The 24,468-nt window shown below is 39.3% G+C and overlaps 1 protein-coding gene across 4 annotated transcripts in view; it reads right to left on the bottom strand.

Annotated features, from left to right (window-relative positions):
* Nucleotides 1-24,468, bottom strand: part of zfpm1 (zinc finger protein, FOG family member 1) — a 233,757-nt gene that overhangs the window by 117,765 nt on the left and 91,524 nt on the right. For all 4 annotated transcript variants that reach the window (XM_041190956.1, XM_041190954.1, XM_041190957.1 and 1 more), the window contains one exon: nt 15,222-15,317. In XM_041190956.1, the coding sequence (XP_041046890.1) occupies nt 15,222-15,317 (96 nt within the window). The remainder of the gene's footprint in view (nt 1-15,221; nt 15,318-24,468) is intronic.

The raw sequence follows: 24,468 nt of genomic DNA, 5'->3' as shown, positions 1-24,468 counted from the left end.
CACAATAATTAGCCAGAAGCTAGAAGTGATTTTAATTTTTCTAACTTTTGCTGGGTAACTATTGATGTAACACTGTTGGAACCATCCGACGTTTGCAACTTAAATTGCATTTTCAGATGGTTCCCAGTGCAGGGCAATTGCCCATGGGAAGTTTGCACTTCACAGGCATTTGCCGTGCAAACCTTACACGGGAATTTCTGGGGTTTGGTAGGCGGGTTCCCCAGCGGATCTTTGAGGTAGCCCCCCGGCCTCCCCCCATACAACGCCCTGGAGCTCAGAAGTTACGGCCCATAAATTCAGGCCTAACAACATCTCAGTGAGCAGCATGACAGCCCACCCCGAGATCGGAGGACTTCACTGTGCATGAGCAAAGCGCATAACACGCACATGGACAGCAGTAAGTGATAATGACCTGGAACTCACTGCCCATGAGGGTTAGCAGAAGCAGACACAGTCGACAATTTCAAAAAGAAATTAGATGAGCAATTGGAAATAAACTTGCTGGGCTACGGATCGTCCAGGAGAGTGGAACTGGATTGATCGCTCCTCGGACAGCCAGCACAGACTCAATGGGCCAATTGGTCTCCTTCTATGCCATAAAAGACTCTGAGTCCTTGAACAAGCAAATGTTTTCATTTCAGCTTGAGCAGTGCAAACAGGGACAAAAAGACTGATTACTCCTGTGAAACTCACATGGTTGGCAACTAGGAAATGTTATTGCAGTGTGTGGGGGGAATTATAGGAATTATCTGGTTTTAAGGATTTTTCAAAATATGTGGATAAGCCAGATGAATAATATCTCATGCTATGGGGCCATTTGGTACATGATCAATTCTTAATTTTTTTTAAAAATGATACATTATCGACAGCTCCAGAAGTGGATAGTAGGCAGCAATTCAAATTAATGCTGAATTAGGGTCAGTTTTTGTGTTACAGGCAAATGTACAGTGGAATCGGAATTGAGACTATCCAAACTCATGCCATATTATGACCTTTACCGCTAGACAGGGGATTTTCATCCCATCAGTCTCAGCTGGATTCAAGCTCTTAACACTATCATAGCGTGGATAATGATAAGGAGTGTAGGCAACAAGCTTGGACAGTGCACACAACAGCACAATGAATCTTGGACTTCAAGTCCATTATAGCCTTATTAAAAATTGATACTGGACATTAACTGAACTATAGAGGATAGGATGTGCCAGAACTAGTTAAAAACACCAATCCTCCAAAATCACATTTATAATCAAAACAGTGAGATTCACAGACACACATTCTTTATTGAGAACTAGAGGAGGTTAACAGTTAGCAATTAAAGAATTGCAAGCTAAACAGACCTTAAAAATAATTACTTTACAATTAAATATTGCCATCTTACAAAACATACCACAACACAGCACAGCAAACATGAATGTGATTAAAGCTCTCAAAAAGATAATGGACAGATTTTAGATTTAACTAGGATTAGAAAAAAATATGCATTCAGCATTAAGGCAGGAGAAAATAGTCCTAGTGGATTATGAACAATAGCCTATGAACAATTGAGGAGCTGATGAGAGATCCAGACATCTATGCAAGTACTATTGTTATTTTCCCTCTGTAAATTATATCTATGGCCCAGGCATGGGGTAGTTGATGATTTTATTTGGGACCATCCAATCCGCATTAATTTTAATAGTAAATTAGTTCACATGGTAAAAAAGACTTGTATTTATATAGCGCCTTTCTTGGCCTTGAGACACCAAAATTGCTTTACAGCCAATGAAATATTTTTGAAGTATAGTCACTCTTGTAATCTATTTGCACAAGCAGCAAGGTGAAAAATAACTAAGTCTGTTTCAGAGATAGCAGTTAAGGGATAAATATTGGCGAGAACACTAACACTTTAAGGCAGTTTTCTAATTGAACGTGTTTCCTCCAAGCTACAGGAAAACAAAATTTTACATTTAAATTGAAGGAAAAATTGAGTTAACTTAACTTGTAATGGCTCACTGATTAAGGTGTCAGCAAGTTGTTTTTAAAATCAGTCTTCTACCTTTAATAAATATTGCCAAAATGGACAAATTTTAGTACATTGAAACACCGTATTACATACTACATTTAAAATGCAGTACGAGAATGAAAAAAAAATCTGGCATTTCAAAATTGTCCCATGGTTTGTGAGTTGATATGATGAATTTCAGCTTCCATTAACACAAACTTATTTAATTTAGTTGGTGTCATCCAAATAACATTTAGGCATGTCACCAGCAAGGTGAAGTAGAAAAAATTCCAAATTGGTTCACTGAACACCTGGCACATTTTCAAAGTTCATTTTTAATCATTGTTTTTCCATTGCTGGCACAAAGCAGATTGTGTCACGGTGCAAAGATCTTTTTTCCCTTACCTAAAGTCAATGCATAGCCATCTTTACAACTTGGGTCTTCCAATAACGCATCACCCTCAAACTGGTACTTAAGGCATCAACCTTGGCTCAGTTGCACGCTCAGCCAAGACACAAAGCTCTAGGTTCAAGTCCCACTCCAGAACTTGAGCACAAAAATCAAGGCCGTCACTCTGGTATAGTACTGGGGGAGGTACCATCTTTCAGAGCAGATGTTAAAGCAAAGCTGTCTGCCCTCTCAAGCGATATAAAAGATCCCATGACATTTTTCAAAAAAGAGGAGAGTTATCACTTGTAGTTGCCCAAACTTGCCATCAATCAAAGTCACAAGAACAGATTATCTGGTCATTATTACATTGCTCTTTGTGGGAACTTGCTGCACACAAATTGGCTGCTGCATTTCCTACAGTACAACAGTAACTAATTTTCAAAAGAACTTCATTGGCTGTAAAGCACTTTGAGACGTCTGGTGGTTGTCAAAAGTGCTAAGCCTTTCTTCATTGTTCAAGTTGAGACAGCTCTCAGTAGATGATCAGCTGTACTTTGTAGATGCAGAAAAAGTTGTGTACAAACTGACGTCAAGTTTTATAAAAATGAAAAATCAAAAACCACAACTTATCAACTCTCAAAGTTGAGAAGTCAAATGAACAAAATGGGAATTGCTGCCCTAAAATAGAAAGGCTTCCAGTGCAGAACATAAATTGAAGGCAGTTATATGCACCATGCACATCACTCCTGACCATTCATAGATCAGTCTCTCCAGCAGTCGCAAGGCAACCTGATAGCTTTCTCTTTCCCCGCCTTTCTTTAGGTCTCTATACCTACCACTCTTGGGAAGGGAAGTTTAAGGTTGGTATTCCTTCATGGCTACTGCCACTGACACTCCACAATCAAACAAGTTAGTTTGCAAAGAGATGGGACGAGATTAGCTTGGAAACATTCTTGTTTTTACAAAGGTCTGCACCCAATACAGGAAGAAAGCCAAGAATTGTTGATGAATAACAGATAGATGACATCAAATGCTACTGGAGGCTCAGATTTGTAACCACAAGATCTCTGAAGTAAAATGGTTTATAATAGCTGCTGCGTACGTACCGTATTCCTTCAATTCTCAAGTATTCAAATAGTTACTGTATCAAATTTTGGCACCTGAAATTTACCAGAGATTGTCAAGTCTTTCCTGCATCACTGTGCAACCACGTGACTGTCCAGGGCTATCTATTTTGAATTGATTCATTTTTTGCCTTCCCCCGAGTTACTCAATAATAGAGTTTAGCAGATAAAATTATGCAGTCTTGCACCTAAGTAAAATGGGTCTAAATTTGTTTTAAGTAAAGATCTGTACATAGCTATTCTATCCATATAATCAATCACCCAATGATTGTGTTCTAAGTAGTATATGCTGGGCGGGAATTACAAAACATTGGTTCAAATCAAGTAATGACCTGCTTGAGTTTTGTTCCTGTTGTTTGTACATATAACCCAAACATCAATGCTAGTGCTGACTTTCACTTGTATTTTTGTTTGTATGTAAGCAATTTAGTACACAACGAAAGCCATATTAAACAGAAAATATACAATTTAAGAAAACTTTAAAAGGTCAAAAAAGCATCAAAATATTGATGTTTTCCAGGGTCATGCAAAGATACAGTGAAAGGAAAATTGGATATTCACATCCAACGAATAAAATGGCTACCCCCATTAAATTTTTATTCACATCTTGTGTAGGAGCTCAATGACAGATCATGAGGAAACATGCCTATGATATTTAGTCAATGAAGTGGCCAATCTATATCCTTCCCATCGCTATGGTTATCCAGTCAACAGCAGCAGGCGCTGAGACAGCTACCTCAAAAAGCGCCAACTCTTCATTCCCTGAATCTCTTTAGCTGATAAGCAAAATGGCTGGAATGTGGCTGATAGCCGGTCTATCAGAGAGGGGAGTTTTGAAAAACCCACAATCATCCCACATATCGTCATCCTGCCTTCAGCTCCAGACCACAGAACAATTAATATTCACAACAATTGCTGCTCTAATGGCAGGCTGCGAGATAGTGATAGGATTCTGCAATATAGTATCTTACTAATAAACACTACGCCATTTCACTGACACATTCTTCATGGCAGTGATGGAATTCCATCCCGATTGTTGAGAAACACTTTGAACTTTTGTTAAGTTTGAGCCCAATTATTTAAATCTACAAATCAGCTCTTTGAAATCAATGTGGAATGCAACAAAACCCAGAAAATAAAAAGAAATGTAAGTTTCAACTTAAGAAACTAAAAGTGTTAATTCCTTAACTTTTAAAATAGTATCAGACTACTACAGTTATGCTGATTAACATGCACGTTAGACAATGAAGATATTGCTTACAATTTATGTCAAATTAGAGGATATGCAAGTTACAGACACTTCAAGGACAATCAAGATGCCTGAGTGGTTAAGAGATTTATAATCAATTTTCATATAAGGTTCAGGTTACCAACTTGAATACTGCTGAGGAGAGGCATGTTGTCGAAGTTTTTCACCTTGTACTCATCAGGACAAATGCAGGAATGCCAAAATTCAAATGGTCACAACAATTTGTACTACAGGAGAAAAAGGGTGCTGACTGGTTGGCAAGTCAGCTCTGATTGGCTGAGGCAATGCCCTAGAGAAAACAGCAGGGAATTATAGGCTCCCCAAGCTCCTGGGTAATTCAAACAAAAAAGCGCAAGCGTTGAACATATTTCTTTTATTTGCAGGGAACTGGTTCCTGCATATAAATATATGTCATTTCTAGCAAGCATAAATGAGCCACATTACTAGTTTCAGCTTGCTACATTTTCTACAAATGTTTATAATTATACATTTGTCCCATAACAGTGATGTGCGTCAGGAAAATGCTGAATGGGTCAATATTGCCTCAGTGCAAAATGCAACTGTGCAAAATAGCTACAGAACAAAGGAAATAGAAGCAGGAGTAGGCCACTTGAGCCTAACTGCCAGGTTGGCCCATTGCAAAGAGTTACAGACCTTCAGTTGTCTATTTGGACCTTCTGGCCTCTTGCAAGCTGATCTCACTTTAAATCTGCTTTCTGCAGCTTTTGTCTCTTTAAATCTGAAGTTTGGAGCCTCTCTCACTGCCCCTCAGTCTTAAGTTCACTAACAGGACCTTTCCCAGGTTCCTGTCCTTCCTTTGACTAGAAGGCCTGCTTGGGACTTTCTCCTACTCCACACCCCGGATTATTTTCTTTAGTTTGGGACTTGCTATCTGTCCCTTTTCCTTCAGTCTCTCTCTAGCAGCTACTTCCAGCCATTTTTAGCTTGGTACTGGCTATCTTTGCCTTCTAGGTGGCTTCTGTTTGGCAGCTATCTTCAAAACTGGACTCCAACAACTTCCAAATCAAAGTACTGTTTCTAGCTTTTGTGTGTGTGTGTCTGTGGGAGGGACCTGCCTCTCTGCACCCCTGTTGCTAGGCAAAAGCACTGTTTTTTCTACTCTTGTGTTTGCTTAAGTTAAAAACTCTCATTAGAAATGCAAGCACCTTTTAAAGTTAAACTAAAACTCAATTTGACCTTTCTTAGCAGAGATACAGAAATACAAATCAAGTTTAAACATTAAAGCTAAAACTCATCCCTAACACCCACAAATACCAATATAACTTACTTAAATGGTCTCTATTTACTGACAATATTGAACGGAATCCCTGATAGTGCCAAGAGACACCTGACTGGAACCTGGTGCAATTTTTGTTTGATAAAGCCTCCTCCCCCCATTCTCCCATCATCCCAATTCTGCTCATCGACTATTAATGGAAGTGAAGAACACATTCTGAGGCTATTTAATTAAGTGCCAAGTGCAACACCACATGGGAATCTCCTATATGACCCAGTGAGGAGCTTCAAACCACATGTCAAACACACCCTCAAACTACTTTCTTTCATCTTTGCATCATTCTAACCTCTGCCCCTACTTCCGTGTACCAAAATCTTTTTCCACATTTCCAGACTTGATTTCTCTGTATAATTCCAACTCATCCAAACTTCCACACCCATCCCTCATTTTGTCTTACAATAAGTTCTAGTACCCATCTCTTCTCACATCCCTCAACACAGAAGACAAAGATGAGGGATTTTTGAGTGGAAAAGTCCCCCTTGCTTTTTCATTCTCCAACATCCTCCAGTCCTAATCCCATAGGAAAGGATGGACAGGCTGGGCCTGTATCCATTGTAGTGTAGAATAATAAGAGGTGATCTTATTGAAACATATAAAGGTCCTGAGGGCACTTGACAGAGTGGATATTGAAAGGATGTTTCCCCTTGTGGGACAAGCCAGAACTAGGGGAAACAGTTTAAAAATAAGGGGTTTCCCATTTAAGATGGCGATGAGGAGAATTCCTTTCCGCTCAGAGGGTCATGAGCCTGTGGAACTCCCTTCCCCAGAGTGTGGTGGAGGCAAGGTCATTGAACATGTTTAAGGCAGAGGTAGACCGACTCCTTTGTTAGTCAAAAATCTAAGGTATTGGGGGTATGCAGGAAAGTGACGTTGAGGCCATAATCAGACCAGCCATGATCTTATTGAATGGCGGAGCAGGCTTGAGGGGCCGAATGACCTATTCCCACTCCTAATTCATATGTTTGTTTGTATCTCAAACCTCCTGCTGTTGCAATTCTGGCCCACTAAGTATTTAACATGCTAGAACTCTTCCCCGAAATCACTCCATGCTGTATCTCATCCCATCATCAAAAGCCTCATTAAAACCTCATTATCACAGCTTCTTCGGTCACTCCCCCAATTTCTATGATGATCTGCAATGCTAAAATCTCTGTGCAACAATTTACACTTGTTTAGAACTTGCAAAGGATTTGCGGAGAATGGGAATAATACGAGTTGAAGGCATTAAAAGTTATTTAGATACAATGTTCAATAATGCATGACAGTATCCCTCAGGCTGCAATAACACATCACAAAAACAGCAACAGCCTACTAAAAAGGTCAATGCATTCAATAAGTGCAGCCCCTTCTCTTCACTTAAAAAGTGTTTAGCACCCTAGCAACCTGCAAGATCGTCAACCCTTGTAAGTGTTTGGCATTAATTTGGCCAGGAAACTTGAACAGAATTTCCATAAACAGCTGCAAGAATAAAATACTGGAATCACTGAATCAGAGGTGGCTTAGATGGTGACTATGGTGACCATCAAATTTAGACTGTAAAGAGAATCACAAGATAGTGAAAGGTGATCATTATCACCAAAACAATGCTTCGGTAATAGAGATTTTGAAGTGGAAATGATGGGGGGGGGGGGGTGGGTGTTGCTGGATGTAGCACAAGTTTATAAAATTCAGAGGGTTTGAGGTAGTAAATGGTAAATATGAAAGGGTGTTCTCATTGGTTGGCAAATTATTAATACCCTTCATTATATACACACAACTCTGTTTGATAGTTTGGATACAAATACAATTTACTGGCTTATAAATTAGTTATGCAATCACAAGTTAACAAAGTCTTCAATTTCTTACTTCTTTGGTTTCACTCAAGAAAGTTCTCAGTTCATGAACATTTGGTGTATTTTGCAAGTTATTGATCATCCAGAGAAAATGCCTGCTCATTAGTGTGATGTCCTTCAAGAAGGATACAATAATGAGTGCACATTACAGAACAAAATGGCCTTTCTCCAAAAAGTAAAATATAACTTTCTATTAAGTTTGAAGGGCACTGGTATTGAAAGTGTGTGGAATAGTCTGCTAGCCAACCCCTCAAGCGAGAACGAACATGCCATGTGCATGAAAGAACACTCGGGAATTAAATATGTATTATGAAAAGAATAAACATGATAAAATTACACCCAACCTAGAAAATAATTTACAGATATTACTGCAATACATTAAAAAAACTCTGCTTCTGGCCAACTTCAGCATATGTTATTTCCCAAGCTGCATTAGTATGATTAAACAGAATGCTTATCAACATTATAATCTCCAAAAGCAGCAGTAAATAAATGTAAAACCAGGAATCATTGTAAATAAGCATCTGTTGTCTTTTTTCCCCAAACCTCTAGTTGTGTAACTAATCAGGTTATTAGAAAACTTGATAGCTCTGCTATTACATTACTAAAAATAAACAGCAGCTTTGAATGATAGATTGGCAACATTTCTACATTTACATTAGAAAGTCACTTCTGGAAAGATTCAATGTTTACATTTTAAATGGAAAATAAATGCCTGCTCAGTAACTCCAACAGTATAGTTAAGCAACTTTGTCATTGTAGCATAAGCATCATCCTCTAAAGCAGCAAAACAAATTTAGTGAAGTGCACAAGGGAAATTGGGGGGGTGATTTCAGCAGTAATGTGAAACAGGCTTATAGTGAACTCATTGCCTGTTCTGCATCTCACATAATTTTCCTTTTCCATTGTGGGAAAGAAAACTTGGCATGATGCAAAATAGGTTGCCAATTCACTACAAGCTCATTTCTGCAAAGCAAAACTTCAGGCAATGAGATCCTTTTGTCTCCCTGCCTCCAGTGGCTGCCCACTCAAATGGAGCAATATATAGCAAAACAGTTGAATCTTCATATGTCCCTGGCAGACACCTGAAAACTGTCATCTGTATAATTTGATGGCAGTGATGACATTCACTACCATTGGTAGTGCAGTGCAGATGGCTGACTATTCTAGCAGAACTTAATGGTCCAGGTGACACATCACCCACTGTTCCTTCAGGCATACATAGCTTTCCATAAAGCCCAGACAGTTGACTAATGCAGTTAACTGCAATGTCTGGAGTAATACCTTCTGTGACGGCTAAGCTTCCAATGCTCTCCGGGCCTCCCACTCCTGATAAGAGATGTCACATTCATGATCTTGTCAAAAAACTACATTAGTCACTGTTCTTCTGTGACTCCAGTCCATCTTACTTATTCTTAAAAAAATTTGGTATTTTTTATTTTTTCAAACATTCCTCCTGATATGGCATTGGAATATAAAGAGCAGCATTAAATACATGCTTTTCCCCAAATTTTCACCATTACTTACTCGTGTCAACGTTTACACCAAGATTCATAAATAGTGGAACACTGAACCCCTCAGTCTAAACTATACACACCGGTTTTTATTTTAAATGGCAGGTTCAAATTTATTCCCTAAAATTGAATTGAAATAATGTATCATCACCTCGCCACATACTATTTTTTAAAGTCGAAGTCTTTTCCTCTCCCTCACAACTCTTGGCTCCATAAATGGAAACACAAACTTCACACAAGTTTATCAATTCAAAGAGTGGCTAATGACGCAACAGCTTTCAAAGCTTAAATGATAAGGTTAAGGATTTTGCATAGCTTTCATGAACAGTAAAATAGTTATTTTTCCCTGTGGAATTGAACTTAAATTATCTTCTTTTGTGCTTTTTGTTCAATGTTGCAGAATGACAAGACCAATAGACCATTTAAAGTCAAATTATAGGATCTTGAATACTTCACAATTCCAACAGGTATTGTAGAGCTTTATTGTACATTACAGAACATTAGAAAGGACCTAGAATCAAGGGTTCCTTGAAATTGGCAAGGAGCACAAGTTTAATTATGTATAAATATAAACATTCCCATGATAATTCTACTCAATACATCCAGATGGGATCGATGTTAAGTGTTATGAAATGTTATGTTCAGATACTAAATATTACAAAAGCTGCAACAATGCTAAGGTTTGTCTTTTGTTTCTTGCTCATGGAGTCAATAGTCCAAGTCAAAGGGAGATTACACCAAATACGCTTATCCCCAACCCATGCATCCCTCCCTAACCCAACCCTCAGCTCCCATTTCTTTGTCCTACCCATATCCCTCCTTTGTTAGTGAAACTTCTAAGCTTATTAACACTAGAGAAAAATGAGTCACTTGTTTCTGTGTTTAGTATTGGAAAATGGAAGGCAGAAAATTAATAAATGAATGTGGAGAGAAAAGGGAGCAAAGGCTAGAAAATAGACAACAAAGGCATTTGGCGGTGCTTAATGGTACATTCTTCAATGCAAAAGGAGGACTGCTAATGTTGTACAATTGTCTAAAAAAGCAGAAAGGGATACACCAACTAATTACAAGCCTAGGTGATGAGCAGATTATTAGAAAAATTTTGAGAACAGTATAAGTCATCACTTCAAAAAAGCACAGATAAATCAAGAACAGTCAGCATGGCTGCAACAACACAAAAGCAAAATACTGATGTTGGAAATTGGAAATAAAAGCAAAAATGCTGGAAATACTCAACAGGTGGAGCAGCAACTGTGGAGAGAAACAGAGTTAACATTTCAGGTGGACAGCCTTGATTTGTTAAGGGAAGGTGTGCCCAACTGATAGATTTTTTTTTGAGGTGATAACAAGGAGAGCTGATGAGGGTAGCGCATTTGATGTGTTTTTTTCAGAAAGGCTATAGACAAGGTCCCACATGACTCAATGGTCAGAAAAGTAAAAGCCCATGAAATCCAATAGCATATGATAAGTTGGATCCAAAATTAATGAAGTGCCAGTAAGTTATTGGTCGATGAATGTTTTTGTGAATGAAAGGCTGTTTCTAGTGGGGTTCCTCAAAGCTCAGTATTAGGCTCCTTGTGTTTTGTGATATATATTAATGATTTAGACCTAAACAAATGAGGCATAATAAAAGCTTGCAGATGATACAAAAATTGGCAGTGTGATTGACTGAGGAAGAAAGCTGTAGACTGCAGGAAATATCAGTAGACTGGTCAGGTGAGCAGAAAAGCAGTAAATGGAATTCAATGCAGAGAAATGTGAGGTAATGCATTTGGGGATGGAAAACAAGGAAAAGAAATACAAAATAAGTATTAGGACACTGAGCACTTTAGAGGAACAAAGAGACCTTGAACTGCATGCCCACAAATCCCTGACAATAGAAGGATAGGTAGGTAAGGCAGTTAAGAAAACATACATGATATTATCTTTTGTTAGCCAAGGCACAGAATGTAAGAGTAGGAACGTTATGCCGGAACTGTATAAATGACTAGTAAGGCTACAGCTACTCTGTACAGTTCTGGTCAGTGAATTACAGGAAGGGTGCAGTCATGCTATAGAGGGTGTAAAGGAGATTTGTTTTGGATGTTGCCAGGACTGGAGAATTTCAGCTATAAGGGGAAGATTGGAGTTATTTTCTTTGAACTTTCCAACTCTATGTCCTCGGAGTCCAAGGTAGATGCATAACCACTGATGAGGGTGGAAGATTGACTGCCTGTAAGCTTAAGGTCGAGTGTCCTAAGACGCTCATTGATCCAAACTGGGGGTTCATGGAGTCTCTTCCTGAGTTTGTTTGTGATCACAAAGTTGACTACATGAATTCTACATTCATGATTTCCCTTTCCAGAAAAGAATATAGCCTTATGATCTTCGATTTGTCCCTCAACTGCTCTGTGAGTTTCGCTTACTATGTTAGTGTCTGGGCGTCAGAGCTCGCGTGCTACTATTGCTGTTCATCTCTTATAAACACCATATCAAGACCGTAGAGCATTATTGTTAATGCTGTCTTCGAAGGATCTTGTGAATCAAGTTGGGGGGGTAAAGAACTAACATGAGCATCCTTCAAGATACAGATATGTCAAGTATAGAGGCCATGATAATCTCACATCAGCCGATATGGATGGGGACCTGGTGCCAGAATGTCTAATTCAAGACTGCCCAAACAGGTACTCTAGCCGGGGAGCACACTCACATGGGAGCCAAAAGAAACGTGCAAAGCCAATCTCAAAGTCTCTATGAAGGTCTGCTGTACTAACATCTGCACATGAGAAGCAATTGTAGCTGAAATGGTGTCCCATCATCAAAAATGATATCAAGACCATCCAATAAACAAAAGCAGCTATTGAGAGAGAACACTAAGAGGGATGGAAAAAGACGGCAGCTGCTTGAGTCAACAATCTATCACCATCTCCACCGGCCAATAGTCAATGTCCTCACTGTGGGAGAGCCTACAAAGGTGAAGTTGGGCTCATAAGCTATCTGCAAACCCACAGCCAACACTAACATCATACTTAAGCCCAGCTATCTGCAAAAAAGAATAATCTGCGACATTAGGGTTTGCCAGTGATGATTTTCTTTGAAACAGAGGCGGCTGAGGTGAGATTTCATTGAGGTGCGTAGAATTATGAGAGGCCTAGATTGAGTGGATAGGGAGAATCTATTTTCCTTATTGGGACATAGATTTAAAGTAATTGGCAGGAGGATTAGAGGGGAATTGAGCAGAATTTTTTCAGCTAGAGTGCAATGGGGGTCTGGAACTCACTGCTTGAAAAAGTGGTAGAGACAGAAACACTTAACACATTTAAAAAGCTGTCCCCTGAAGTGCCACAACTTACAAGTCGATGAACCAAGAGCTAGAAAGTGGGATTAGGCAGGATAGCTATTTTACGGCCAACACCGTCATGATGGGCTGAATGGCTTCCTTCAGTTTTGTAAATTTCTATGATTCTATGGTAAACTTGCAAAAAAGGAATTGAGACCAGGTTGGGCTGATGATACACAGGAACATTGCTGGGGAGGCCAACAGCCCACAGACCTCAACCCATTGCAGCAGGGATTAATGATGTCCCAAGCATGACAGGCCAGCAACCAAAGCAGTCAGGGACATGTAGTGGTTCAAAACTGGATGATCAGAGATTGAAAAGAAGGAAGGATGGGCTGACCAAAAGTTCAAGATGATGAGAAATAAGGACAGGCCAAATAACGAAACTTAAAATTTGGGTGAAATTAACTGAAAATGTAAAGATGTAAGATTTAAATAAACTTTATACAACATGCTTACTTGAGCCTATACTTGGGAGAGTTAAATGATAAATATAATGCTGAGCATATATACCTAATATTTAAAGGTCTTACCAGGATAGGTCACTTAGTGTAACAAAATCGTAACAAGAACTGAGTGTAACAAGCAACGAATGCTTGCCAAATATGTACACTAGGAGATGGGTATAATTTGATCTGTTCTTATGATCTGAAGTGGGTATTTAAGACTTTCACAAGTGTGTTTCTTCAATCTTTTTGAAGGTGGACAAAGAAAACACATGTCAGATATCAATTGTTAAGTTGCTTTATTTCACAGCAAATTAACATAAAGAATGTTATGTTTTAATGAAAGCCATTGACCTGAAATGTTAAATTCTGTTCCTCCATTCATAGATGCTGCCAGGCCTGGGTATTTCCAGCATTTTGTGTTTTTATTTCTGATTTTCAGCATTTTCAATATTTTGTTTTTGTAACAGTCATGTTTGGATCCACAGGACAATTGCATTCAGATATTACAACAACTTATTTTTTTTATAGCTTTTAACATAATGAAACGTCCTAAGGCACTTCACAGAGGCATTATAAAACAAAGCATGACACCGAGCCACATAAGGAGGTATGAGGTTAGATAACCAAAAGCTTGGTCAAAGTAGTATGTTTTAAGGAGTGTCTTAAAGGAGCAATGAAAGGTAGAGAGGGAGAGAGCCATGCAGGGTATTGGGGGGGCATGGTAATCCAGAGGTCAGGTCTAGGTAAGTGAAAGCATCAGCATAGTGGAGCAATTAAAATTGGGGATGCTCAAGAGGCCAGAATTAGAGGAGTACAGATATTTCAGAGGGGTATGTGGCTGGAGAAGATAAGAGATAGGGAGGAAGCAGATTATGGAGGACTTTGAAAGCAAGGATGAGAATTTTAAAATTGTAACATTGTTTGCCCGAGAACCAATGTCGGTCAGTGAGCACAGGGATGATTGGGGAATGGAACTTCCTGTGATTTAAGGCACAGGCAACAGAAATCCGATGAACTCAAGTTTCCAGAAGTTAGAAAGTGGGAGACCAGTCAGCAATGCGTTGGAATAGTCAAATCTAGAGATAACAAATGAGAGATTTAAACAGATGAGTTGAGACAGGGGTGAATTCAGGCAATGTTACAGAGATGGAAATAGGCAGTCTTAAAGATGGCACAGCTATGGGTCAGAAGCTCGTTTTGAGAGCAGGAAGCAAAATCGTTGCAAGTAATTCTCTGGTTATTAAATAGGTAAGAATGGAATGGGATGAGAGGAGTACCCCAACCCTCTCCCCACCACCAACTGGATGCATGGACAGGCATTGGAGTAGGATGGTGTGGACAACTGTGCCAAAGGCTGCAACCAGGTCAAGAAGAACAAGATAGGAATGTTTACTTTTGTCATAGTCACATCGCCTGTCGTTTGAGAGTTTAATAAAAGTTGTTTCAGTACTGCGGCAGGGGTGGAAGCTGGTTGGAGGGTTTCAAACATGTAATTCTAGGAAGGATGAGAATGGATTTCGGAGGTCACTCAAGGGTTTTTGAGAGGAAAGGGAGCTTAGAGATAGGACAGTAGCTTGCAAGGACTATGGAGTCAAGTGCTGGTTTTTACAAAATAATGCTACACTGCTGCTCATCAGCGAGTCATCTCGCTTGACAAACAAAATAGCTTCTAATTAACCCCCTGCATTCTTCTTCCTATTCTGTCAGATTTGTCTTTGCACCTTTCTGTTTACAAAACCTGACTGCTTTTCTGTTCACAAGAGCAAAATCTTCCCGACACAAAGGGTGAGGTGTTTATCGATTGCCGAGACACACTAATGGGTTAATTATTTACAACCTGGGAAGGAACAAGATGAAAGCATATTCATCAGCATTTCGTCCACCCATAATCTCAGTGGCTTTCAAAAAAAATACACAAATACATATTTAAACATGACTTTTTTTCCCCAAAGTCTTTGTGAAAATATTGCCAAAAATATCCTGAAATGCAATAATTATTCAAACGTAGATATTTCTTTTCAGGCTATAACCACAACCTATAACTGCGCAAAACCATTGATCTTACCTGGCATATGCCACACTTCCGAATCCTTCTTCTTGCCTGTTGACCACTTCACTTCCTGTTCTTCAGGAGTTTTTGGTACATCCTGCAACCCTTGGTCTAAAATTAAAAAGGCACTTGTTACTGAGAATTTAAATGAATCAAAATATTTTTAACGTCATAAAGAAGGAATTAATAATATTATTATTCATAATTTTCCAATTAGAACAATGCTTTTCACACATGAATTAACTTTTTAAATTTTTTTTTAAACTTCGCACATAGCCAGAGCCTCGGACCCATCCCATAGACATTGAAGATTTTTTACTGGTTTAAGTAGAGAAATACCAAGGCAGATAGCTATATGGCAGCAAACAGTTCATTATACTGCCTATTGTTAAGTGGGGAAAAAAAATCAATGTTAATATTTTTCGAGTAATGCCACAACAGGGAAGAACTCTAAATCTTTGAGGGACATAGCTGGCAGTTTTAATTGCCTGAAGTCCTGGTAACTCAAATTCTTCTTTGAAAATACAATGATGTGATGAGCATGAAGATCCTTTAATGTAGAGTAGAATTATTTATATTTAAGATCAGAAAGTATCCTCAGCAGGCCTATTTATTGGACTCGCTAAATGTTACTTTTAAAAATAATTACTTTGATATATTAACTACCTATTAATTGTGCAGAAGGCAATTCATATCCTTTGCCATATCCAGGCCAAATAAACTGCAAACATAAATCACCGACCTAGTTTATAGACATTTGAAGTTCCTTCTTTAGTTGATATTGTTTTGATTTTACATATTTCAACGGCAAAAGCAGCTCTATCTTAAAACCACAGGGCATTCAAATTCTATATACATTGGGGAATTGCCACGTGAACGAGAAACCCTCTATTAACAAGAAATTTGATTCAATGTGTCGCAGAGATGCGGACAGGGCCCAGCACTGGAGCAAGTGGAATTAAGTACATGTTGCCACTTGAATGCATACCCTCATGCTGTGCTGTGGGTGCATGTTAAAAGTGGTGATGCAAACTCGCAACTTCTACTGTTTGGAAGGACAATGGTAGCAGGTGCAGGGGAACACCATTGTTTCCAAGTCTGTAGTCATTTGTGTACATCCAAGTTTCTTCAATATATGTCCAAGTCACACTTAATAAAACCTCCTTTTCAATTTTCTATCTTGGTTGCTGTCGAGGCATGAACGCTTACCCATTCTCTTCTGTGCTAAATACATTACTGTTTAACTGAAACTTTTCAATCACCTTCGAGCATAAATTTTAGTTTCTGGTAGAATAAATATTCTGAATCAAAAGTTGTGGTAAAGACATAAATTTGGGGGGGGGGGGGCGGGAATCTTCAGCAAATGCCTGTGTCTGTTAAATGAGGCATGAACGCCAAATCATGCCCATTTCAGAAATGCTAACTGGACAGTTTTTAAACTGTAATTCTAGAAGAATTCAAGATAACAGTTTTTAAACTTTCCACCCAAATGGCAATTAAGCATTATGCAAATGCATGGCTTTTTACATTTACATCATTAATATGCTGCATTTTTGAAGTAACATGCATACTTTTCCTCAACCCAGCCCCATAAATGCAGCATCGCACTGTTGGGAAAAATAAACTTTAACAACTTTAGGATCTTCAGTGTAATCAATTTTCCCCTTTGCCACAATACCTTGAAAACACAAGCAGCAAAACTGCTTTTGGCTCACAGAGCCATCTGCATCATTGTCCTATTTTCTATCAGCGAATAATTCAGCAAAAGTACAGGGAGCAGAGGCTTAAAGGGTTAAAACATGGCATCAGGTTGCACAAACATTGCTCATTTGTCTGACGGCATAAAATTGAGTGGTAGTGTAATTGAGGTGTTTAAAATGATGAAAGAATTCATTAGGGTGGATAAAGTGAAATAATTTTCTTTGGGTTAGTGAGGACATTGAAAATAAGGGGACAGAATCTTAAAATTATAGCCAGTCCATTCAAGAGTGAAATGAGAAGCACTTCTCCACAAAGTGCAGTAGAAACTTTTGCCCCATTAGAATCTGGATACTGGATCAACTGAAGTTTTCAAGACTGAAAACAATAAAGAGCTTTGTTATGTTAGGTAAGGGGATATGGAGCAAATGCAGGTATGGGTTTGAGGTACAGATCCACTATGACCGTTGAATGATGGACAGGTTCTTATGGGTGAATGACCTACTCCTGTTAGGTTCCTGTGAAACCTGCAAACCACAGGTTTCTGTTTGTCTATGGTACTTATAGTGTAGCATAAGTTGACTTAGTTTTGTATTTATCACTATAAAGAGAACCAAATGAATTAACACAATTGAAATCACAAATGTCCCAGATTAATAATCTTCTTTGGGTTAATTTCAACACCCCCATAATTCCATACACTATAACTCTACCCAGATAGATCTCCCAAAGCTCATTGTTGAGAAGATAAATTACATTAACTGGTATTTTTTGTAACCATTATTTCAAACTAATGAGCAAAACTCATGCAAAGTACAGTGGGTCACAGAAAGGGAGTTAAACTATGGCTATCTGAAAAGTTATCTAAATAATGTATTGGAATTATTTGGTTAATGTAGTGAGTAATGGTGTGTCTTAACAACTGTCACAACATGCTTTCATAGCAACTTGATAAATTCTATATTTATGGCAGCAAGATTTCTTTGATAAGTTTACCTTATTAGTCTGTATATGACAGTGCTATAGATTATCGCCCAAAGTACATGTTTGTCTTTATATTGAAGCCATGATAACTAACATTTTCAAATTGATGTGTCATAAACAGCTATTCTGCCACGTCATTAACTTTCAGATTATCCATACTGAACGGATAACAAAATCACATAAATCAAAAAGCTTTCATTTTTTTTAATAAATTATAAAAGCAATAACAGAAAACATGCTATCCCAATTTTAAATTCTCATCTTCTCATGTATAAAGTAAGTTGATTGGAAATACAGCTTTCCTCCATGACCTTAATATTGTTATCAACTTATCATTTTGACAAACAAACCAGTACCAGGTGTAACATACACACTGCTTCCAAACTCCCTAACCCTAATCCCTGTCCTAGCTCACATCTGATAAGTGCACACTTCCCTTTTATACAGCGAGGGCAAAGTCTGGTAAAAACAGACGGCCTTTTCTGGAGCATTTCCAAATAATTTTACTAAACTTGTTTTTTTTGAGTGCATACTCTGAAAGAAAAAAATGAATGATAGTGAGCAAGGGTAAAATTGTGTGGCCCAACTTTCAAGTATAAATGTAAGGCTAAGCGAGACATCCTAGGTCTTCCTCAGTTCTGTTACTACTCTGCAGATTACTATACCAATAACTGGTCTAACATGAGGGGATACTTCCACATCTTGGTACTGGAGTTTGAATACCTGCATCAAAACCAGTCAGTAAGCCACATAATTATGCATAAATGAGATATGTAAAACCATGCCACATTAGCCTAATCAGGTGGATATAAAGATTTCATGGTAGTATTTGAAAAGGAGGAGGGAGTTCACTCAGTGCACTGGCCAACATTTTTCCCTGAACCGACAGCATTAAAATCGGTTAACTCGGCAATCATTTCACTACTGATGGTTGGACATTGACGTGTGCAAAGTGCCGACAATACAACAGCAACCACGCTTCAAAAATAATTCATTTGCTATCAGGCACTTTGGGATGCTCGAAGAAAGTGAAAAATATTATACAAAGGTAAATTCTTCCTTTCTTTGCAATACACCTGAATTGAGAAGGCTGTTGTGAACACCGAGCATTCAGGGCCCAAAGCATAATAGGTGTAATTTATCTGGATTTTCAAAAGGCCTTCGATAAAGTGCCCCATAATAGACTAATGAATCAGGTCAGAGTGTGTGGAGTCAGGGGACAACTGGCAGAATGGATTACTAGCTAGCTTCAAGACAGAAAGCAGTGAGTGGGAATAAAACATAGTTATTCCCAGTGCCAGAAGGTGGGAAGTGATATGTGTTTTACAGTAATCAATGCTGAGACCACTGCTGTTCACAACTTACATTAATGAGTTGGACTTTGGAATCAAAAACAATTTCTAAATTTGTGGATGACATCAAATTTGAAAGGGGGGTAGTCAATACTGAGGAGGACTGCATTCCAGGAGGACATTAATAACCTTGCAGAATTGCAGGAGTTCAACACAGATAACAGAGGTAGTACATTTTGATAGGAAGAATAGGGAGATCAGTTATTACTTGGAAGGTGCAAGTCCATGTGGGGTAGAGGAACAAAGATCTTCGGAGTACAAATACATCAATCACTAAAGGTTGCGCCACAAGTTAGCGAGGCCACAAAAAAGCAATCCAAGCACGAGGTTTTATTTTTGGAGGGATAGAATTGAAAAGTAACCTGTATTGAACCTTGGTTAGGCCACACTTATTTACTGCTTGAAGGTCTGATCACTTTTTATCAAAAGAACATACAGACACTGAAAGGGGTGCAGAGAAGATTTACAAGGATGATACCAGAAATGCTTGGGTAACAATAAAAGGAGAGAAAGGCTGGGCCTCCTCTCTTGAAAAAAGGCAGCTAATGGGTGATCGAATAGAGGTCTTTGAATTGATTAAATGTTTTGATTGGGTGCATAGAGAGAGAATGTTTCCACTTGTAGGGAAAAGCATAACTAATACATCAATATAAGATAGTCATAAAGAACTCCAATATGGAATTCAGAAGAAACCAAAGTGGCAAGCATGTGGAACTTAATACCACAGTGGTTGAAGTGAATACTATAGATGTATTTAAGGGGAAACTAGATAATATATGAGGGAGAAGGGAATAGATGGTTACAGTGGTTGATTTCAATGAGGAAAGATGGGAGGATGCTCGAATAGAGCAAAGGCCAGCAACAGTGGCAGAATCGGACAGAGTCAGCATGGAGTTAAAAAAGGGAAATCATGCTTGACAAATCTACTGGAACTTTTCAAGGGTGCGGCTAGTAGAGTTGATGAGGGGGAGCCAGTGGATGTCGTTTGTTTGGACTTTCAAGAAGGTTTTCGACAAAGTCCCACAGGAGAGATTAGCATGTAAAATGAAAGCACATGGGATTGGGGATAGTGTATAGAGATGGATAGAAAACTGGTTGGCAGATAGGAAACAAGGAGTAGGAATATATGGGACTTTTTTCCGAATGGCAGGCAGTGACTAGTGGGGTACCTCAGGGATCGGTGCTGGGACCCCAGTTATTCACAATATATATTAATGATTTAGATGAGAGAACTAAATGTAATTTCTCCAAATTTGCAGATGACACAAATCTGGGTGGGAGGGTGAGCTGTGAGGAAGATGCAGAGATGCTTCAGTGTGTTTTGGACAAGCTGAGTGAGTGGGCAAATGCATGGCAGATGAAGCATAATGTGGATAAATATGAGGTTGTCCACTTTGGTCGCAAAAACAGGAAGGCAGATTATTATCTGAATGGCTATAAATTGAGAGAGGGGAATGTGTAACGAGACCTGGGTGTCCTCATACACCAGTTGCTGAAGGTAAGCATGCAGGTGCAGCAGGCGGTAAAGGTGGCAAATGGTATGTTGGCCTTCATAGTGAGAGGATTTGAAACAGGAGTAGGGATGTCTTGCTGCAATTATACAGGGCCTTGGTAAGACCACACCTGGAAATATTGTGTGCAGATAAGTTTCATGTGGTTTGTCAGAGCTGAGTTAAAAGGTGACAGTGCAGAAAATTAAAATGCAGCTGGCAGACCAGGAAATGTATAAACTATGGGCAATAAGAGATTAGCAAAGAACCAAAAGGAGATGGTAATTATGAGCAGATCAATGACACAGGAAACAGATAAGATTGAAGGCAATACTGAAGTTATAGGGTTTGAGTAATCTGTTGCAAGCATGACTAAAATAGTGTGCTACTCCCAAGGTATGAGAGTTTGATGCAGTAGTTGTGTGGATGGATCAGATCATGGGATACGAAGGGGATAAACCAGACCTTGTGGTCCCTATGGAAACCAACAAGATTGGCCGACATGTAATTAGGTTTCAGGGACTGGAGAAAATATTGAAGAAAAGGATTTCAACACTGTATATCTCAGAATGGACCCCAATGAAACAGATAAGTTAGGCCGATCGGTGCATGGTGTAGGACAAAGGGTTTCAAATAGTTGGCTCATTCCAGCCACTTCAAGGAGTAAGAAAGGTCTTACAATCAGAGGCTGCATATTAATTTATTCTGTTGGCCAAGATTAAACGGTTGGGAAGGACTTAAACTGGGGAAGCAGGAGGAGCCGAAATGTGAATCAAAATGAGGAAGCATGTGTATGTGGCAAGGAATAAACTAAGATGTATTTACATGAATGTCAGACAATTAAATAAATTGAATTAATTAGATGTATGGCAAGTCAAGTGCTAATAGAAATTGTAATATTTGCTGAAAACTATCTAATGCATAAGGATGAGCAGAGAACAGATCTGTACAACTGTGTGCATAGGAAAGGAAATAAAAGGGTGTGGTGGCATATTCATCAGGAAAGGTTTATACTTTGTAAGAGGAAGGAACTTAGAATTAGCAGAGTCTTTTGGGTGGATCGGGAAGATTCAGAATGGTTACAGCACTGAAGGTGCCCATTCGGCATGTCGCATCCATGTTGTTTCCTGCAAGAGCAACTCAACTAATCCCACTTCCCCCGCCTCCGTTCCTGAAGCCGTGCAAGTATTTTTACTTCAGCTACTTATCCAATTCCCTTTTGAAAGCCATAATTGAATCTGCCTCCACCTCAGTCTCAGGCAGTGCAATCCATATCCTAACCACCCGCTGTGTAAAAAGATGTTTCCGTTAGCTTTTTTTTTGCCAAAATCGCCACAATTGATGTCTTCTGATTCTCGACCCCTTTGCCAATGGGAACAGTTTCTCCATATCTACTCTGCCTAGGTCCCTTATGATTTTGAGCACGTATATCAACTCTCCTAAACCTTCTCTTTGAGGAAAGCAACTCCAACTTCTCCAACAGAAACAGAAAATACTGGAAGGGTCACACAAACTCAAAACGTTAACTCTGTTTCTCTCGCCACAGATGTTGCTAGGCCTGCTGAGTTTTTCCAGCAATTTCTGTTTTTGTTTCAGATTTCCAGCATCCGCAGTATTTTGCTTTTTATCCAACTTCTCCAATCTGTCAATCACATCACTCAAGCCCCTCATCTCTGGAGCCATTATTGTAAATCTTTTCTGCACCCTCTCTAAGGCCTTCACATCCTTTCTAAAGTGCAGTGCCAGAATTGGGACACAATACCGCAGTTGAGGCCGAACCCGTATTTCACAGAGGTTCATCCTCACTTCCTTGCTTTTGTACACTTCGGCCTCTTTTTATAAAGCCCAAGATCCTGTATGGATTCTTAACTACATTCTCAACCAGCCTTGCCACCCCCAACAAGTTGTGCACTTACACCCCAAATCTCCGTGTTTCTCTGTCCACTTTAAAATTATAGCCTTTATTTTAAATTGCTTCTCCTCATTCTTCCTACCAAAATGTATCACTTCACTCTTCTCTGCACTGAGTTGCATCTGCTACATGTCCACTTGTTCCACCAGCCTACGTCCTCTTGAAATCTACCACTGTACTCTCAGTTCACAATACTTCCAGGTTTTGTGCCATCTGCAAATTTTGAAACTTTGAAATGCACAGGTGCCCAGAGCACCCAAGTGTAGGTCATTAATATACATTAAGAAAGCAATGGCCCTAGTATTGAACTGTGGGGAACCCCACTATATATCTTTTTTCATTGAAAAACAATGCTCACCACTACTGTTTCTTGTCACTCAGTCAATTTTAATTCCATGCTGCCATCATGCTTTTTATTCCATGGGCTTCAACTTTGCAGGCAAGCTGGTTATGTGGCAATTTATCAAACACCTGTAGCAGCAGTGTGTACCATCTACAAGATGTACTATAGGAACTCACCAAGGCTCCTTAGCACCTTCCAAACCCCCAGCCGCTACCATTAAGAAAGAAAAGGACAGCAGACAGATGGGAACACCACTGCCTGGAAGCTCCACACCAAACCACTCACCATCCTGACTTGGAACTATATCACTATTCCTTCATTGTCACTGGACCAAACTCCCTCCCTAACAGCAGTGTGGGTGCATCGACAGCACATGGACTGCAGCGGTTCAAGAAGGCAGCTCGCCACCACCTTCTCAAGGGCAATTAGGGATGGGTAATAAATGCTGGCTGAGCCAGACATGCCCACATCCCATGAATGAATAAAAAACAACCTTTTAGAAATCCATGAACACTGCATTACCCTTCTCAGCCCCCTCCATTACCTCATTAAAAAACTCAATTAAGCTAATCAAATACAATTTGTTTTTAACAAGTTAACAAATCCATGCTGGCTTTCCTTAATTTAATCCAAGTCACTGTAAATTTTGTCCCAGATTATCATTTCTAAAAGCTTTCCCTCCACCAAGGTTAAACTGACCCACCTGTAGTTGCTGGGTTTATCCTGAAACAAGGGGGTAACACTTGCAATGGCTGGTAAAAAATGTCAATGGACCATGCTACAGATATGTCTGTCACATGTACTGGCTTTGAGTTCAACGGAGCCACTCTCATGAATGGTTCATTGTCACCCTGGCTCCAGTGACAGGTTTTAATTTGGCAATGACCTTTGCTTAATTTTGATGAATAGAATCACAAATCTCTGAGATTGTCATCATCATACATTTTCTTTCCTCATTCTCCTTGACCTCGCTGTAGCCTTTTAAATATATGAGCACACCACCGTCTCCCATTAGCTCTCCTCTGCTGCCTACCCTCACTTGGTTATCTCTTACCTATCAAATTGGAGCTAGAGTATTCACTTCTTTGCACTGTTCAAGAAAGACTTGCATTTAAAAAGCACCTGTCACAGCTTCACAGAGTCTCAAAGCACATTACAGTCAATTAAATACTTTTGCAATATAGACACTGCTGGTAGCAGCCAAATTGAACTCAGCAAGCTTCCACAAACAGCGAGCAATGAGGTCATGACCAGACAATCTTTTTTTTTAAAACTGAGTTGGTCGAGGGATAAATATTAGTAAGGATACCGGGGTGAACTCCACCTGGTCTTCAAAATTGTGCCTTGGAATACATATTGGCCAGGATACAGAGGAGAACACCAGGTGGTGTTTGAAGTAGTGCCATGGGATCCGTTACATCCGCCTGAGCAGCCAGACAGGGATTTGGTTGATGTTGCATCTGAGAGACAGCTCGTCTGTATT

The sequence above is a fragment of the Carcharodon carcharias genome, chromosome 7 (assembly GCF_017639515.1).
Source record: "Carcharodon carcharias isolate sCarCar2 chromosome 7, sCarCar2.pri, whole genome shotgun sequence".
NCBI lineage: Eukaryota > Metazoa > Chordata > Chondrichthyes > Lamniformes > Lamnidae > Carcharodon > Carcharodon carcharias.
This window is presented reverse-complemented; position numbering and strand designations above follow the sequence as displayed.